We start from the raw sequence: 20,391 nt of genomic DNA, 5'->3' as shown, positions 1-20,391 counted from the left end.
TTGTTCTACAACTGTTTAGAACACTGCTTTGCTCTATCTCAAATAATATAAAAAAAGTTTGTATTTTTAATTCACCAATTTTATGGACGACCCTAATTTTACGAACATAAAAAGATTGAACAAAAAATATGAAGCAACTTTCCCTAAGAAACTATGTACCTAAAACTGACGGTTTGGGCGGAAACATTTTTGTCTTCCTAAATACGGTTTTGGGACCATTGTGCATTGGTTTTGGTTCTACTATACTCCTTTTGATGACGTCTTGATTGTCAAGTTTTCTTCGTACAGCTAAAAAACATCTATATCAACTGTTTTTTTTTTGCCTTTTTGCAACAATTTTGAGGTTTTGGCCAACTTTTGTTCTGAGTGGAACCACTGTGCACCGGTGGCAGTGCCAGTGTATAATTGTTTGCATCGGTATTTATTATAATCTTATTTATTTATTATAATCTTAATTCATCTGACTTTTGGTTGTCTTAATGAATAATCTAAGTTTAAAAGGATGCTTAGTCAATCTATACATTCAGGACATTCTTCTGATAAAAACAGTTAACGGTACATTAAAATCGAAGCAAGCATAAGCATCATTAAACGCATTAGCCACGGCGCGGATAGGCTCATTCATCCCATACTGTCGGTTACGAGTCGCAAGATGAACGAAGTTACGTTGTCTCATTACTCTCTCAGGTGCGTAGAAGTAGAGCTGCCGAAGTAGTTGTGGGGAGTCAATTTCACCGATAATAATCTTAGCGGCAAAGACAGCTTGAGCATTACGTCGTCTTGTTTCCAGGGTATCAATCCCAAGCAGGCGGTAGCGGTCCCCGTATGAAGGCAAGTTAGATGCATCACGCCAGGGTAGATGACGTAGCGCGTAACGAACAAACTTCCTTTGTACACTCTCAAACCTTGCAATCCAGCAGGCCTGATAAGGGCACCAAACGACAGCACTGAACTCCAAAATAGAGCGGACCAATGAACAATACAATGCCCGCAGGCACAGCGGGTCACGAAAGTCTTCGGAGATTTTGAATATAAAACCAAGCTGTCTGTTGGCTTTGTTCAGGACGTCATTGTAATGGGGCTTGAACGTCAATGCACAGTCAAGAGTAACTCCTAAGTCTCTGACTTGACTAACTCTCTCCAAAATCTGGCCGGAGATGGAATAATCAAATCTGATCGGTTTCTTCTTACGGTAGAAGGATATCACATTGCACTTATTGATGCTAAGCGTCAAGTAGTTACGGGAGCACCAGCTTTGCATATGATCCACAATCTGTTGCAAATCCTCACAATCAGCGATGCTATTGATGATCATGTACATTTTAACGTCGTCGGCGTAGAATAGTCGGCATCCAGGTGGCAGTAGACGAGAAAGCTCATTGATAAACAACGAAAACAAAAGCGGTCCCAGATTACTTCCTTGTGGAACACCGGAGATGTTCGTGAATACTTCAGATTGCGAGGCGCCAATCTTAACGCAGAGCGAGCGGTCTGTGAGATAAGACGTGAACCATGAAATCATGGAGTCAGAAACGCCAAGTTTTTCAAGTTTGCCCAGTAATATGCAGTGGTCAACTCGATCAAATGCAGCCTTCAGATCAGTGTAAACGGCGTCGACTTGTCCACCAGAATCCATGGTCCGAACGCAAAGTGACACGAATTCAGTCAAGTTTGTCGTAACTGACCGCTTTGGATAGAATCCATGCTGAGCCGTGGAAATGTAGGTTTTGCAGGAACTGAAAAGTGCCTCGTTGATGATAATCTCGAACACTTTGGAACAGCAGCATAACGATGTGATCCCTCTGTAGTTCTGGACATTCCTTTTGTCACCTTTTTTGTGCACTGGGAACATGTACGAAAATTTCCATGCCTCAGGAAATTTGCACTCCTGCAAAGACAAGTTGAACAACTTTGCCAAGGGAGTGAGTAGCGATTCAGAGCACAGCTTTAGGACGGACGAGGGAATCCTATCCGGACCAACAGCATACGAGAGTTTCAACCTTTGAATAGCCAATTCAACAGTATGCTCATCGATTTGGAATGAACGAAAATCAAACGCATCTCTTGGAGTATCGCGGGTTGCTATTCCAACTTGGTTAGGTGATGCCGACATATCATTAAAAGAACTCATGAAATGTTGAGCGAAGAGACGACACTTTTCTGTTTCAGAGCTGGCGGATTGTTCACCGAGATGAACTGATAAAGGCAAACCGACTTCGTTCTTTTTTGAGTTAACAAACGACGCTTTGGGTTCCTGCGAAGGGATGCCTGTGTACGGAGCACATATCGGCGGTACAAGTATCGGTTGTATTTCCTATAATTATTACTGCTACGGTTGAACTCTTGCTTCGTGATGTATGAACGATTTCGGCAGTATCTTCGTAACGCTTTGGCCCTGTACCGTTTCAATCGACGCAGGTGACCATTAGACCATGCGGGCTTCGGCGCAGGTCGTGAAAGAGGAACAAATTCAGCCATGATATCGCAAATAGTTTGCCTGAAGTAATTGACGGCATCGTCAACACAGTCAGCTAATTCTATTGGTCGCCAGTCGACCCTGGAGATAGCAGCGCTAAGTTCAGCATAATCAGCTCGTCTAAAATCGAAGGTACGAGAATCGTCGGTACGCGCCTCAAAAACGACCTGCGGCGGAAGTTGCATCATTACATCCAGAGCAGGGTGGTCAGGATCTAGTGTGGTCAGAGGTTCAACAGCCTCCGAAACAACACATGCTGGAGTTGCAGCTTCGTTCGACAGAACAAGGTCTAGGAAGCGAGCATTTCTGTTCGATATACCATTGAGCTGCGTGAGGCTATGCAGAGAGAAGCCATCGATAAGCGCCGAGCTTGCAGACATCAAAGCAGTTTGAGGCTCAACTTGCATAGACCCATCGTCTGAGTTCCTCCATTGGAGAGCAGGCTGGTTGTAATCTCCAAGCAGTAGAGCAAAATCATTGAATCCCAAGTTAGCAACAATGGCACCGATGGAATCCACGTGGTCTTGTATGCTGCTGCTATCGTTACGACGATCCGGTGGTAGGTATATTACGCCCACGCTGACAACTCGGCTCGGCATAGTCACTCTAACCCACAGTTGCTCCAAACCATCGCTGACGGGTGAAGGGTCGATATAGCTGTTCCAACGGGTAGAAACCGCAATCAAAACACCACCTCCGCGGGTCTTCGCACTATTAGAGCCATTTCTATCAGTGCGATATACAGCAAAGGTGTCCCCGAATAGTTGCGCACTGTATATACGGTCGTCGAGCCAGGTCTCGGTCAGCACTATGACGTCATAATCGCACTCGCTTGCGACAAGAAAGAAGGAATCCACCTTGGTTCGTAGTCCTCGCACGTTTTGGTAGTAGAACCGCATACCATTAACTGCTTCTTCATTGCCAACTAGAGCAGACTCGATGACAGGAGAGAGAGCCAAGGTGGGAGATGGAACGTTGCAACTAGGGCCGCTGGAATTGGAAGACACTTCAGGAAGAGAAAATTCCACATTCGCATGGTACTTGCCTGAAGAAGCAGGCTGGAAGACCCTCTCTCTACATCCAACCACGGGTCCGGGACGACTATGATGAGCGCTGGCAGCGATAGGCAGGACCGGGCTGGAGAGATCGAGGGCTTCCACAGTGCTTTCCATGATGCGTCCCGGTTCGGTGTTTGTTGAGTCAGCAGCTTCGGTGTCTGGAGTCAGTGGGAGACTGGAGTCACGAGAGGTGGGGAAACGCTGCAACGCAAAACGATTGAGTGCTGGTATACGAGAAGCAGAATGACAATACTCGCCTGTGATGGGAACCAGAGGGTTCCCACCGTCCACGGAAAAACGTCCGAATTCTATACCGTTGGTAACTCTGGATCTGCGTCTAAATCGCTTTCCTCGTCCGCATTCGACTTCTTCCGGTTTTTTGGCTCGTCGATGAACTCCCTGAACAGCAAACCAGATGGCCAAGTCGTGGCAAGCAGAGATTGCTGCTTTAAGGAAGGATCTAGTCCAATCTTGAAGGATATGAACGACATATTTTTGATATCCATTCCTCTCGGCACTAGACGAACAACATCGCAAGAGTTAGTCACATTCAGGCATCGCGCGACGATTTTTCGAACGTCGTCCGTTGTGACTAACGGCTGAAAGCCAGACAAATAGAGCCAAAACTTTGGGGGAGCTGGAGTGGGTGTAAGTGATGCAACCGAAAGCCCACTGAGGTCGATCGCATTCGTTCCACGATCAGTTTTAGCAGTGATAACTTGTTTCTGACCGCGATTGGCACCCAACCTAGGCCAGGAAGATGAGTTACGGACAGACAGCGGACGAGTCGACTGGTTCTGAGCCGCTGCAATACTATCCACCTTTTGACTCAGGCTTTCTACCAACGTTGATAACTGCTGAACCTGGTCTGGCAGACTGTGCGACGACGGCTCGTGCGATTTCAATTTGTCGTCTATGTAGGACCGCACGCTTTTACCATTCAGCTCATCTCGGCAGACGGGGCAAACAAACATCGCCTTTCCCTGTGCGAACAGATCTTTGTTGGCTCTGCCGCTGAAGCCACAACATTGCTGGCTAATGTGGTAGAACGTTTCACAGAAGCCACACTGCACTGGCTCGAGATCGTTGATGTCCGATTTGCATTGTCCACATTGTTTGCGCTCCATCTCTTTCTGGTAGTGGATGGTACAGAAACCAGCGGCAATAAGGAGATCAAATACACTGTATATGATGCTTCGGTAAACACCAAAGCCGAGAGTTTCTGACTTCGGCAAACACCGGAGCCGAGTGTTTTCGATTTCGAAAAACACGTTTGCTGCTCGTAGGAATGTTCTTTGGGCGACTTATGCAAGATTATCGTCTTACACTGTAACAGTAGGGTAGATGGCAAGGCGAAAATAGCAGAAAACAGTAGATAAATTCACTAAACCATAGTTATTTTCACAGCAGAATGCTTTCGAACTATGTCCGCAAAATCGGCAAGCTCCTCAACGAACTACCCTTTCGAAAACCCTTTCGCTTAAGCGCTAGTACGATAAATCGTACTGCGAGAGGTGTAGTTCAAATACCGTACCCGGCTAGTCCTCTCAGGGCAGGTCAGGAAAGAAATTACCGGCAAAACCCAAAACACGAACAAAACCAAAATCTTCTGATATAGGCTAGATTCTTCAAGAAAATGTGAAGCAAGGACTAAACTTTGACACTCAATTTATTCTGGGGGTTTTTGTCCTAATGCCCTAAACGTGCACGTTTTTTTTTAATATGAAATTGGCTTGATCTAACCTGGTCTTAACTGCTGCAGTAACCGTTGCCGACAGTGCTCGCTGTTGACGCCGCGATCGCCGACGTAGATGCACTCGATGAAACACACACGTGGGCCTAGTTCGACTTGGTCGCCGCCAAGGAACTACTCGGAGCAACCACGTTTCAAGCGCTAGTCTGGGAGCGCAGTCGACGGTGCTGTTATCGACGCCGTTCACTATCGTCGTTACACGGCCGGTCGATGATGACGGTGAAACAACTCCACTCGTGGGCCTAGTTCGACTTAGTCACCGCCAAGGAATTACTCGGAGCCACACGGGGCACGCGCAGATCTTGAAGCGTGGGGTGCCTGGTATGACTACGTTTCGCACGCTGGTCTGTGGTACCACACAGTCGATGGTGCGACTATCATCACTGCTCATTTTCGTCGTCACACAAACGGTCGATGTTGGACAAGTCCACACGTAGGCCTAGTTCGACTCGGACGCCGCCAAGGAACTACTCGGAGCTGCACGTGGCACGCGCAGATCTGGGAGCGCAGGGTGCTCGGTATGACCGCGAAGATGGTGACTTCTAGAGCCCAATAAAAAAACCTTCGCCTGAAGGTTCTTCAGGTGATAACGAAAACTTTTAGGGAAATCTGTCGGTCTAACTATTTGCAGTATATTGTTACCTTTTTGCCTATAGCCTTTAAGGCTTCACTTAACCGCACTATGCTACACTTGTGGCAAATGTCTAAAGCACACACGGTATTCTCTACTGGTGGTACAATAATACTTCAGAAAATCTGCTTAACGATCCGATCGCTCGCACAGGTCTCACCGGAATGAAATGTAGCTCACATCAGGACAATTATCATCCACTTCGTGGGTACGCGAATTGAATAGAGCTCTTACGTGTCCTGCTCTGATTGGGTAAAAAAAACATCATACGATGTTGCGCTTCACAAATTTAAAATAAATAATATTTAGCGAAGACTAAAAAAAATAAAAAATAAATAATATTTAGCGAAGACTACAACCATCAAAAAAGTAGTACAATCCGAGGCTAATCTACGGGAGCTCTCAATTTCTATTGTACCTGTTTTTATGTGTTCAGTTTCAACACCGACCGCTCTGCTCGTAGCGGCGCTGCCATCACTTATCGGTTACAACACGAGGTAGCTCTTTTATGCCTTTATGAGGTGTTTACATGTGTGATTTGCTAGCGCTAGTTTACTAGAACTGTACTAAAAAGTAGCCAGCATAATTGTACATCTGAGCTGGTTTGCTAGCACTAGTACTGTATTAAAAAGCAGTCAGCTAGGGCTGAATACAATGACAGCGGCATAGCGACATAGCGGTACAGCGGCAAACGCGCAATGTACTAAAATCGCGCTAACCGCTGTACCGCTGCCGCGTTGCCGCATTCCTACCCACAATGCATGCAGTTTTGAGTTATTTGTTATTTGAATAAGCTCTGAAAGATCAGTAGAAGGTCTTCCGAATTATTAATCAATCTGAAATCTTATAAAAATATCCAAGGTGCTTTGAAATTCTCCGACATTTGCATTAACTTAAAAAAAAAAAAAAAAAAATGTGGGAGCAGTCTGCCCAAGGCTGAAAATCTCTCTAATTAAGCAAAAAAAAAATGTGGGAGCACTTTGAAGAAGTACCTTGAACCGTGGGGAAATATCTAGAGCTTTTGAGAAGAGTTATGAATATCAGGAAAACTGCGGGAGCTTAAGGAAAGTTCCGTGAATCTTAGGGAAGTCTAGACAACTCTAATTTACTGAAAAGTTTAAAGAACTTCTGTGGGAGTAAAGATACCTTTAGGGAAGTCCCAACTAGCGAGAAAGTTAAAAGATCTACAAGAGAATATTAGGACAACTTCGCACATTTCAGGAAAATGTTGAAAACTTCATCGAAGATCTAGAGGAGTTTTTAGGAAAACTTCAGAGTAGTTCTGAGGAGAACTTAGTTTTGAGGAGAACTTCAGAGTAGTTTTGAGAAGAATTTCAAAGTAATTCTGAAGAGAGCTTCAGAGAAGTTCTGAAGAGAACTTCAAAGTAATTCTGAGGAGAACTTCAGAGTAGTTCTAAGGAGAAGTTCAAAGTAGTTCTGACGAGAACTTCAAAGTAGTCCTGAGGAGAACTTCAAAGAAATTCTGAGAAGAATTTTAGAATAGTTCTGATGAGAACTCCAGAGTATTTCTGTGGAGAGTTTCAGAGTAGTTCTGAAGAGAATTTCAGGGAAGATCCGAGACCTCCAGAGAAGTTCCATTGGCCTCAGGAAAATTTCAGGAAATTTATAAAACTCCTCGGGAGCACCCGGAACATGTATGACCAGTGTGGTACCAGTCCTGAGTACTTAATATGGTCACTTGAGCAGGAGAAAATAACTAATGAATACCTAATTCTGATCTGATACCAAAATTTGGTATTGACCAGCATGACATAAGAGGTAAAATACCAAAAATAATACCAAAAAATTACATGCGAAATACTTTGTACATACCAAAAATTGATATTTGGATACCAAAAGAATACCTGTGTGGTATTGTTTTAATATTGCATTATCTTAATTTGGTATTGGAATAGTATTGTGGGAACATTTCTTTGGTATTACTTTTTGGTATTTTACCTCCTATGTCAGACTCATCCATACCAATTTAAGGTATCGAGATATGCGTTCCTGCTCGAGAACCAATGTTCTTATTTTTGAATTCTCATATAGTTTGTTGTGTTACATGAAGATGTAGGTTCAAGTTTCACTTCCTCCGGGGTATCCGGAACATGTTCGGATCTGGCAAACGTGGTCTTCAGTACTTAATATGGGCACCAATGATCATATTTTTGAATTATCATGTAATTTTATGTGTCGCATGTAGGTGTTGGTTCAATAAGAATCTGACCAGTTCCCCGGGAGTACCCGAAATATGTCCTGATGCATGATTCTGATTACATACTACGACCTTGGATGATTTTTTTGGTTCACGTCTTGCAGGTTCTGGTTAACTCAAAATTACAAAAAATACAACTGAAAATGTTGAGCACTTCTCAGGCTGCCGCTAAACCGCACCGCGTTTTTCCAAAATGTTGAAAAAAAAAAAAGCGTTTTAGTACAATGATCTTTTACCGCAAAGCGCTCATTGTGAGTTGTAAAACGGATTTCAGTGTATTGGAAAATTAGCGATTGCCGCTATACCGCTGTGCCGCTATTATTGTGTTCATCCCTTAACCCTTTGTCTGTACCTCTAAAGCAAAGCTAAGTTCATTGCGAAAATCCTTCACAACGGGTATTAATTAAAATTCGAAATATGTCTCAACTAATAGGCAGGCATATAAAAGATTGCAAAAATTGCCTAGGGTCAAATTGACCCCAAGATACAGACAAAGGACAGGGTGTCAGCATATATCAGCATGAGATTTCAGGAACAACTGAAATTCGTGCTAGTTGGTTGAGCTAGTGAACCAGTGTAGGTATATGTAAACAACCCATTAGCATCTTTCATTCTACAAGCTTGATAGACGAATGGTCAAAGCATTGGCCTCATAACGTCAACGTCCATGGTTTTGATTCCAGTTTGTGCGCCACTCCATTATTTTTGTAAACATTATTTTTCATTAGATAAATCTATGAAATTCGTTTCGATTTCTTTTGGCTAAAAAGAATAACGCAATCTTGTGAATCTTATGAGCTCTACTGTGTTACCTGACTTATAACGAATATACGTTGTATACGAGTACCCCGAATACAACGTATGACTCGTCTAATTTTGCATAGCATTTGCAATGTAAAATTAGACGAACTATACGTGTTCGGGGTACTCGTATACAACGTATATTCGTTATAAGTCAGGTAACACAGTAGGGAGTATCTATTAGGATTATTTAAAATACACAAATCACCCACTTCCGAAACGTGTTGGAGTTGCTGTTCACCCTCTGGTATTTCTTGACTTTACATTAATTAGTTAAGGTGATTGTTTTAATGTGATTAGAGTAAATCTAATAATGATAACTTATCTCCTGCCCAGGATTGAAAGTCTCCTTAATAAAGATAAATATTAAAAAAAAAAAAACTTATCTCCAACAACAACAAAACAGCTTAATTGATTGAATCATAGTCGCGATAAATGTTTACATGTATGCTGGTTCACTAGCTCCACCAGGTCAACTAACTAGCACGAAATTCAGTTGCTCCTGAAATCTCAAGCTGATAGATGCTAACGCCCTGTTTACATAATGCTGACTATTTATAAGTACAGCTTAGTGGTGTTCACATTTGTGCTGATTAGCTAGTGTTAATGTACAAGAACTGTGCTAAATAGTAGCCAGCATATTGTAAACAGAGTCTCAGCATCTACCAGCATGAGATTTCAGGAGCAACAGAAGTTCGTGCTAATTGGTTGAGCTGGTTGTGCTAGTGAACTAGCCTATGTAAACACCGTATTAGTTCACTAGTACCAGCATTCCAGCATGTAATCACCCCAATAGTGGTGGATGAACAGAACTACTCACCATTCATGTAGGTAAATAAAAACAACGCGATCAATAAGGTTCGTATTCTGCGCAGCAAGTGCAGGGTGGCCAGCGAACCGGGAAAACCGGGAAATATGCGGGAATTTGAAAAGTAACCGGGAAAACTGGGAAAACCCCGGGAATTCGATGAGAGAACCTGGAAAAATAAATTAGCCACACCAGAGGAATACATTTTTACACCAGACTTTCAGAATAAACCATTAAGACAAAGTGATTCTTTACCAAAAGAATGTATTTCTCTATTTGCTGCATAATTTTCTTCAGATCCCCGTCTTATTGTTTTTAGAATTTAATCAATATTTCAAATTGATTTTTGTCGTTTCAATTTCAGATGTAAAGTGCATGGACCTTAAAGCAAAATATTGAATATGCTGGTTTTAATTTTATTCAAAATTCTCATGATATAAATTCCAGAATTAATTTGGAATTCTGCTCTAAATTATCATGGAATTCAGAAAACACTCCGCGTAATAATTACCGTTGAATTCTTTTTCGAATTTCCTTAAAACCCCTTCTAAGAATTTGATTGGAATCCGGCTTAGAATTCCCTTGAACCTATTCGGAGACTTTGATTTCTTTGAAATTCTTTTCAAAATTTTCTTTCAACTCCATCCAAACCAGCATAAATCTTTCGAAATTTTATTTAGAGTATTTTAAAGAATTTCTTTCTACTTATTAGCAATTTTGTTGCAATAAATTTTGTTGGTGCTCTGTGATGAATCTTTCGCACTAGGGTTGAAATTATCGCCAGAACACTCTTAGAACTCTGTGTCTTGTTGAATTCTCATCATAATTCTCTTGGAATTCATCTTAAAATTCATCTGTCTTTTTTCACGATCCTCATACAAATCTCCTCAGTATCACGTAGGAATTTTCTTTAAAGTTTTTTTTTCACAACTTATTTTGAAATCTTCAAAAATTACCTAATAATTTTATTTAGAACTTGCAATCTTCTCCACAGAAATCCCTCCGAATTATTCTAACAATTTCTAAGGACTTCATGTCAGAATGATTCTGGAATTCTGCTCAAAAAATTCTCCTTCGAAAACTATGTGAGAATCCTCCTCAATATTTGTTTGAAATCAACACTTTGAATACTTTTAAATCTTACTAAAAATTCCAGCAAGATTCTATCGATTGTATTTTTTTTCCTTGATTTGTTTTCCATGCTGAGCACCAATGCTCGACGGATCGATTTTATTTACGGCATCGATGCATCGATTAAATCGGTACCAAAGAATCGATCTTTGCTTGCTCTTAGGTAGCTCATTCAGTAAAGGAGCAGCAAAAAGATTATATAAAATTTGGTAGTTATATGGAAGTATTTATATCTACCCAAACGGTTGAAAAAAAAAATTCAATAGAAGCAAGAATAAAGGGTGTTATGATCAAAATTTGGTCTAACAAGAATGCGTGTATACTGAAAAAAAAAAATCTTTTTTGAGTTCAATTAGTATAAAATACAGAAAAAAATATTTAGCTAGCTGCCATCAGATTCTGTACAGCCACCTCGTCCACTTTGTTCGCCGGAGAACGCCAGTTTGCCTGAAACTGCTTCACGCTTCCAACAGTTTTTTGGGTTTTCTTCAGGTTCCGCTCGACGATGGCCGAATATTTTTCGATTGGGTGGAGCTCTGATGTGTTGGGAGGGTGCTTGTCCTTGGGCATACCACTCCATGGCCTTTTTTCGTAATGGAATGATGCCAAATCCGGTCAAAACAGCACAATCGTGTTGCTTCAGGAAAGGCAGCAGACGTTTTTCCAGACACTCGTGAATTTCCTGGTTGACGGTTCCGGTTGCAATGAAAATGTTGCTTTTCAAGCCATAGGTACATATAGTCCGCGAAACCAGACATTTCTTAGCGAACTTCGACAATTTCATATGCTTGATACTTGAAAATGTCTGTCACCTTTCCCCTTCCGGTTGCCGTATTAAGCTCCTGCCCAGGAACCTGTTTGAAGTCTGCTTTGCTAACTCGGCGTGCGAGTAGTTAGGATTTTTGATGCGTTACTCCTCTTGCTTGGACGCCATTTTGATAACTGATTGGGATACATTTTTCCCTTTGCGGTTTTCCAGAATGTTTTGCTATGGTGTTAAACTGATGCAATCTTTATTGTAACTAATCCAACTAAATGTTTATCTTCTTTTCCAGACCCTTGCATCTACATCATGCGCTATGCCAACAAGCTCGAATTTGAGGAAAAAACTCATGAAGTATCGATGACGGCACAGCGTCTGGTTCAACGAATGAAGAAAGATTCGATCCATTCCGGTCGCCGTCCCTCGGGACTCTGCGGTGCCGCTTTGCTGCTAGCTGCTCGGATGCACGAATTCAGCCGCACTCCGAACGATATAGTCCGGATTGTCAAGATTCACGAATCGACACTGCGCAAGCGGTTGGTCGAGTTTGGTGAAACTCCCAGCAGTGCACTCACGTTGGATGAGTTCATGTCCGTTGACTTGGAGGCCGAACAGGATCCACCGGCGTTCAAAGCTGCAAGGAAAAAGGACAAAGAACGGTTGCAAAAGTTAGAAGAGTCCACTACAGAATTCAATCAACTGCAAGCGGAGATCGACGCTGCATTGGATAGAGATTTGCACAAGAGTATGAGTAGAAAACGGAAGTTTAAGGGAGAGGATCTGTCAGTGGATGAGATTGGTGAGACGGATCAGTTTATCAAAGAATCCACACTCGAGGTGATCAATGAATGTCTGGAGGAAAATCCGGACGGATCCACCGGGCAGACTAAAGCAAATGGGCGACGTAAAATTGTTCCAGAGGGTATGAAACCAGATTTACTGGCCATGTGTTCCCATAATATTGAACGCAAAGAAAATACAAAAACAGAAGATAAAGAAGACGACGGAGAACTAAACTTGGACGATCTAGATGATGATGAAATAAATGGTTACATTATGACTGAGGAAGAAGCCCGTTACAAGGATATGATGTGGAACCGCTTACATGCTGAGCATCTCAAAGAAATGAAGGAAAAAGAGGAACGTTTGGCTAAGGAGCGCGAAGAAGGGAAGCCAGAAAAGAAGAAGCGGAAGAGTAATCGAAAGAAGAACATCGGACCTTCCAATTCCGCAGGCGAGGCCATTGAAAAGATGCTTCAGGAGAAGAAAATTTCCAGCAAGATCAATTACGACATTTTGAAAACATTGACAGACAGTACCATCACTACGGAAGAACAGCAACAGCCGGAAGAACCGGTGAAACACGAATCCATTGACATTGATATTTTGTCACGAAATAGGATTAAACCGGAAATAGCTATGAGCAGAGCGTCCCGCCCACCAGTGAACTTGGCAAGTCTTTCAGCTCGCAGGAAACCGCCTGTGACTGCAACGCTTCCTGTGGTCGATAGCGATTCGGTGGATGTGAAACCTGTCATCGACGAGTCACCATTGACAAAAATAGAACATGGTAAGTTGCTTAAACTTTAATGGTTATTTTGCATGCGGAATTCAGCTTAATTTTTTATTTAGAAATTCAATTTATTACCCAATCCTGCAATTACAAACTGTAGTTGTAGTACATTTTTTTTTTCCAAAAATCATCTTTCATCTGGGTGTTTTTTGTTAGTCAATCAAAGTTTCGTTGGGCGACGAACGTCATAGTAGATTTTACCATATGTATTTTGATGAATATCTCAAGATTACGGCATTTATGGGAACACCTCCAAATGGTTCGAAACTAAAATTTAGCTGGAAAAAAGGGCAGGGGAACTACAGGCAAGAGTGTCGCCACAGACAAACAGACATAACACATTGAATATTTCTCACTGTAAAACATCGTCGCTAAAACATTACCGCCATCTGTTGAATACACTGTGGTGGGTAGTACAGTGAACAGATGGTGGTAGTGTGTAAACGTCAAACGCAAGGGAATTGAATTTGGTGGCGGTACTACCAACTACGATACTTTTAAATTGACCGTTAAATGCTTGTTCGATGAACAACTTTCGAGTGTTATGTCTGTTTGTCTGTGGTGTCGCCTTCAATATTTTTAACAGTGACACATTGTTGTTACTATCTCATCTATGAAACTATGCATATAATTCCTATAAAAGTAGAAAGCATTGTAGAAAGATCTCTCTGAAACGAAGTCTTACCAAATATAGAAAAAATTATGTGTGTAGATGTTTTGAAAAGTGATATTATTACCCTTATTGTAAAGAAGAGTTTACATTCCGCTTGGATTTAAAGATTAACTTCCAAACAACCATAATACAAAAGGTTAAAACTTTATCACACAAACGTTCATGTAAAGTTCCATAACCATTTCAGATAAAGTTTCACAGGGATTATAAACAATTTTTAACCATTTTCTGTAAGGTCAAGTTATGGTTTGCGTTTATACGGGAATCTTGCTTGAACCATGCAACTAATCATGTAAAAGATATTCCATAAAGTGCCTAAAAACTTTGCCGAAGGATGTATGGCGTTATAATGTCTCTTAAAAAAGTTAGAGCTGTTCAAAGAGCGATGTTTCCTGCCAACACTGCCGGTGTACCAATAAAAGTCAGATTCCAAACTGAAATAATTCCCTGGGCATAGAGTATGATTGTATTTGCCAAACTAATGCAAAAATGCTTTTCTGTAAGCAACCTACAGCAAAAGCAAAAAAGCAAGTACGGGAACAGACCTAATATATAAACACAGAATCGTTAGGGCGATTGCCCCTAGTTCTCCTATACTATCATAACAATCTATTTTATGAATTTTCAATTATGTTTTCAGCCGAACACATTATCGATGATTACGACGAAGAAGCTGAGGCTGAACCTGAGCCTGAACCAGAACCGGAGCATAAGTCGCTAGCTGATATGTTGAATACTGGCGATGACGACGACTATTACGGTTATGAGGACGAATACTAATGATTCTAACATTTTGCTGATAATAACTATCTCATAAAAATAATAATCTATCTTTTAAGAGAACAGACATAGATTAGTTTGAGAGACGAAAAAAACTTGTAGGTACCCTATCATTGATGTTCTTAAAACTTAATCTCTAAAATTTGTTTGCATTGATTCATTCATCAGATATCACACAATTCCCGCAAGCGTTTGCCTGTATTCGAACTTGTTTACACAAACGCATGACTCATTTTATCTACATTTTGGCGTTTGACTAGTCTTTCAACGAATGAAACTCGAGTGCCTGCATAGATAGATATACGCTTGAATATGCAACGGAGTAATGCGAACATGTTTCAACAGGACTTGCATTTTGCAGGCAGTCGATGACCGGGTGGTTTTATTTGAGCTTATTCATCCTATAACCCGAGCTCTGACCGGTTGGAGTGTGCTTCATTGACAAACGATTTTGCCGGTGGTAATTTGGCAGCGGCACTGTAAAATTGATCAGAATTAGTGATCGTTATTCCACCTATTTGTGCTAATGTTTAATGTGTATTGAAGATAAAAATGAAGAGTGATTATTTAAGTGCGATTGTAATGCAAAAAGTGCTGAAATCAAACGTTTTTGCATCTAAGCCGAAACATAAACGGTCTGATTATGTTATGTCACGGTTCGTTCGATAAGCCACGCTAGTGCAATATTTAAACTACCTACCAAAGTTGTCCTGGAAAGAGACTGTATTTCATTTATATATTATTATATTTATTTTGATAATTTATTTCGACACATTATTAAATTAAAATTTTAATCAATCATGTTGAATACCGCAACGAATTTTTCGTTTCGAAATTGGAACGAATCAGCAGCAGTGGATGAGCAAAATAATCGCACTCAATTAGGTACGTTTATTGATGCTCAACTGGGTTTCACGCTGGAAATTCTGAAGAAAAGACGAATTAGGTAAGTGTCCTTTTGGTTTTCTGTAGTGTTCCCATTTTTGTTCTGATCTGATTCATGTTATTATTATTTATAATCATTGTCTATCTGCTGTCTGCTGTCTTCACTCAAAGAGTAAATCAAATGCTATCGATAGCTCAGCAAATAACGCTTTCCATTTTTATCATATTCGAAGACTTTTTTGAAAAACATGTACAATACAAGTGATCAGTAATACTTTATGAACATTTTAGGTAAACAACGTAATTGGCAGCCAGTCGGGCATGGTCGTCACTCAGTCTTTTGTCAGTGAATACACTAGCAAATTTTGCAGAGAACAGCTGACAGATATGTATCTTGCGTAGATGAGGCCACGTTACCATTATGTATCATAGACGACGGCAGACCAGCTTCATGACGTTGTTCGTTGACAAACTTCCAAAACTGCTTGGGACGTGACTTAAGCTTTCTCTGCAATCCACGTCGATACTGAAGAAAGCACCGTTTCGCAACACGTTTGTATTAGTGATTTATCCTGACATAGTGACGCGGTGCTTGGTGAATTTCCTAAGAGCGGCTCTTTTGTTGGATTTCAGTCGACGAAATGCGCTCGTATGCCATGGTGGATGGGTCGTATGATGATGAATCTTTTTCGGAATGTGTCTGCCAATGTCATATGCCAAGACATTGGAAATAGTTCTATCTATCCGCGCTCTATCGCACTCGGCTCCTCCAGCCAACAGATACTTAGTCTTCGACGTATTCAACTATATTCCAACCTTTTCTGCTTCACGTTTTAACCTATATACTGCTCAGCAACCGACTGGAACATTCTCCCAACAATGTCCACGTCGTCAGCGAAGTAAATGATTGGATTTATTTAAGATCGTGCTCGGCATGTTTCATAACACGTTATAGCACAATGTTATGTTGAACAGCAGCCAGGAAAGACCATAGCTTTATCGAAATCCTTTGCGTGTTTCAAACGAGTCCGATAATGCACCCGATATCTTCACACAGCGCTGTACCATATATTAACACTAAGACCAGGGGGTCCCGAAGAAACATGTTTAATATTTTGGCTCAAGAAGTACCAGGCCTTCGGTCCCAAGCTAATTGAAGCAACCCTCCGCAACCCTCCGCAACGCAGGAAACTCCACGAACGCCTCATTAAACTCTTTCATATGTATAAGGCGAATCAAACTTAACACAGATTCTAGTACAATGGGATACGCTTATAGATGTACTTGGGACCAATGGGCTGGTCAAGTAAAGAGCCAATTTAAAATCGTTAGTTTCGCATTGATGGTTGATTATACAACATTCATCATAGCCTTGATCAGTCCATAGCTCTTCACGGTTAATAGTATTGTAAGCGGCTTTGAAACCGATTAATAGGGACTTGATATTCGAGACACATTTGAAGGATCTGCCGCAACTTAAGAATTTTTTTTTTCGGTCGTCGATCGCCCGTCCACAAAACCGGCTCGATAACTTCTCATAAATCTGCTTGTTAGTGGCTATCATAGACTAACACTAAGATCAGGGGGTCCCAAAGAAACATGCTCAATCTCCTGATGAATGTGGGCGTCTTAGTGGAATACCTGTATAAAGAGAGAGAGAAGCTCGTAGAGAAGGATTAGTAATTTCCATTTAATTCCACTACCTTATTTGCTTATCCTTGACAGATACGCGTATTTCGTCTACAATGTGCAATGTATTCTGCAACCTTTGAATTGAAGTCATATGTTAGGCCTTTTTCCTCTTGCTTTTCGGCCTTATTAACCTCCGCTATGTTCTTTAAATCTAGTTGCTAAAGTTCTCTTGGCTTTGTCCTACGTATACTTTGTTATAATGATTACAGCTTATTTTATATACACCTGCTTTACCTAAAACCACAGACAAACAGGCATAACACATTGGAAATTTCTCACTGTAAAACATCGTCGCTAAAACATTACCGCCATCTGTTGAGTACACTGTGGTGGGCACTAACGCAAGGGAATTGACTATGCGCGCCACAGGTGGCGGTACTACCAACTACGATACTCTTATATTGTTTGTTAAATGCTTATTCGATGAACAACTTGCGAGTTTTATGTCTGTTTGTCTGTGCTAAAACATTAAATGGGTATTTAGTGGATCCTAACAACGATTTTAACTGGTTATGTCTACTGGTGAAAACTAAATCCGAATTGTTTTAACTGTGGTCTTAGCTTAGCTTTGGTCCCAAGCTAGTTGAAGCACCTTTCGAAACGTAGGAAAATCCAAGAACCCCTCAATAAACTCTGTAAAATTAAAAAGGCGAGTCAAATCAAACACATATTCTAGTACGAAAATCGGAAACGCTTATAGATGTACTTGGGTTAAATGGGCTAATCAAGTAATTAGCCAATTTAAAATCATTAGTTTCGTATTGATTGTTGCGATAGTGATCGCTCGATACTTCTCACATTCTAACTTGTCACCCTTTTTTGTATTTTGGGCATATTACCATAGAGGTAACTCTAAGACCAGAAAGGTCCCGAAGAAACGAGCTCAACTTTTTGGCTCAGCTCTGGTACTATCTTCGGTCCCAAGCTAATCGATTCAGTGTAGTACTAGAATTTCGACTAGAATGGGGTACGTTAATCGATTTGCTTGGGACCAATAGACTAGTCAAGTAGTGAGCCAATTGAAAATCGTTAGTTTCGTATTGATTGTTGCTTATAGTCTGTTGCTTTCTATGTAAGGGCTGTTCACGTTTTTACCCTTTTTACAAAGAAGGGTATAGATATCACTTGAAAAACCGACTATCGATCCGAGGCCCGGAGGGCCGAGTGTCATATACCATTCGACTCAGCTCGACGAGATCGGAACATGTCTGTGTGTGTGTGTGTGTGTACGTGTGTATGTGTATATGTGTGTGTGTATGTAACGAAATGAATGCGCTCACGTTTCTCAGCAACCGCTCAACCGATTTGGACAAACTCGGCGCCAAATGATAGGTCTTGGGGTCCCATTGAACGGTATTGAACGGTTTTGGAATCGGTGAACCGGTTCCGGAGATATGGCCGGAATAAAATCCGGTGAATATGGGCCTTCACGCTGGATTTAACGGAAAACGTATCAAAACCATCATGCGACACATCAAATTACTACAGAATTCAAAAATAAGATTAATGCAAGTCGTGTTAAGTGTTCCAGACCACATTGGACACACTTGGACATGTTCCGGGTACCCCGGGGAAGTTTTTTTTTTTATCTAGTTCGTTTATTTGGAAGGCTCAATCGCGTTAGCTTTACGGAGCCGATAATTCATTGTTCACTGTGTGTAACAAAATTCACTTAATTCCATGTCTAGTAGGAGTTAGGCCGATTACTCGCGGCTTACTCGAGGTTAGAAGGGTACATTTTCGAAGGATAGGATCAGGGGAGGAGCTTGGGGTAGGGTTTCGTTGTCGCCAGTATGAACGGTAGTGCTGTTCTAGCTTCGTCCGGAGTTCGACCGGCTATGGTGGGTGACCAGTGGGCGACGATGAGACTCATCGAGACGGGGGGACAAGACAAACAAAAACTAATAAAGAGAGACAAAAGACAAAAGGAATTAAATTCTTATACTAGACATTTGAAGAAAAACATAAACGGACTGCATATAGCAGAGATCACGGGTTGCCAACACGTCTCTGATAGGAACATAGGGTTGTCTTCCTTGGGCCTCGAGGGTATTCAAAAGTCGCTCACTGGCGGCGTCATTATCCGTACATTGCCAAACTGCGTGTTCGATGTCATCGTAACCGTTTCCACACCGACAGATGTTGCTGTCCACGAGGTTTATTCTATTGAGATGAGCATCTAGCGAGTAGTGGTTGGACATAAGTCTACTCATCACGCGAATGAAGTCACGACTTAAGCCCAAGCCTTTAAACCACGCTCTCGAAGAAACATTAGGAATAATTGAATGTAACCACCGTCTAAGATTTCCATTGTCCCAATCGGTTTGCCAACTCGAAAGGGTACTCTGACGCACTAAATGGTAAAATTCATCGTGTGAAATTTGCCTGTCATACAATTCGCCTTCCTGCGCGCCCACCTTTGCGAGAGAGTCCGCCTTCTCATTGCCTGGGATTGAGCAATGTGAGGGGAGCCATACAAAGGTAATCATATATGATCTTTCGACCAGCACACACATCTGCTCCCTTACCTTTGAAAGGAAATAAGATGAGTGCCTACCTTGTTTCATCGACCGAATAGCCTCAATCGAACTGAGACTATCCGTGAAGATGAAGTAATGGTCTGCGGGCATGTTGGAAATCATCCCCAATGCGAAGTTGATTGCTGCCAGCTCAGCAACAAAAACGGAACAAGGTTCCTGAAGTTTGCGGAAGGCGCTAGAGTTTTCATTGAAGACACCGAAGCCAGTGGATCCATTGAGACGGGACCCATCTGTAAAATATCTTTTTATGCAATTGACTTGTTGATACTTTTCAGTAAAAATACGCGGAATAATAATAGGTCGAAGTTGATCGGGAATCCCATGAGTTGCTTGTTTCATGGTCAGATCATATTCAATTGAGGAACTGCGATTGGTGAAGTGAACACGGTCTGGAGTATAACAAGGAAGACACATATCTGATGATATGTAGTGGTGGTAGATTCTCATAAATCGAGATTGTGTGTTCAGCCCAAGAATTTCTTCAAAATTAGCAATTATAAGTGTGTTCGTCACTCCGCATTTGATTAGTATTCTGAGAGAGAGCTCTCAGAAACGGTTCTGGAGGGGTGTTACTCCTGCCAGAACCTCGAGACTCATGTTATGCGTTGA

At 41.5% G+C, this 20,391-nt stretch overlaps 1 protein-coding gene across 1 annotated transcript in view; it reads left to right on the top strand.

The window, feature by feature from the left end:
• Brf (Brf RNA polymerase III subunit) overlaps positions 1-14,749 on the top strand; it is an 85,228-nt gene extending 70,479 nt beyond the window's left edge. The window contains exons 3-4 of the mRNA XM_065220940.1: positions 11,932-13,209; positions 14,526-14,749. Coding sequence (XP_065077012.1) covers positions 11,932-13,209; positions 14,526-14,665 — 1,418 coding nt within the window. The 3' untranslated portion in view covers positions 14,666-14,749. The remainder of the gene's footprint in view (positions 1-11,931; positions 13,210-14,525) is intronic.
• The last annotated feature ends 5,642 nt before the right edge of the window (positions 14,750-20,391 follow it).

Source organism: Ochlerotatus camptorhynchus, unplaced genomic scaffold, assembly GCF_037179485.1.
Source record: "Ochlerotatus camptorhynchus isolate MF236.1 unplaced genomic scaffold, CSIRO-AGI_Acam_v1.1 ptg000136l, whole genome shotgun sequence".
Taxonomy (NCBI): Eukaryota; Metazoa; Arthropoda; class Insecta; order Diptera; family Culicidae; genus Ochlerotatus; species Ochlerotatus camptorhynchus.
Note: the sequence above shows the minus strand (reverse complement) of the source record. Positions and strands in the feature narration are given on the sequence as shown.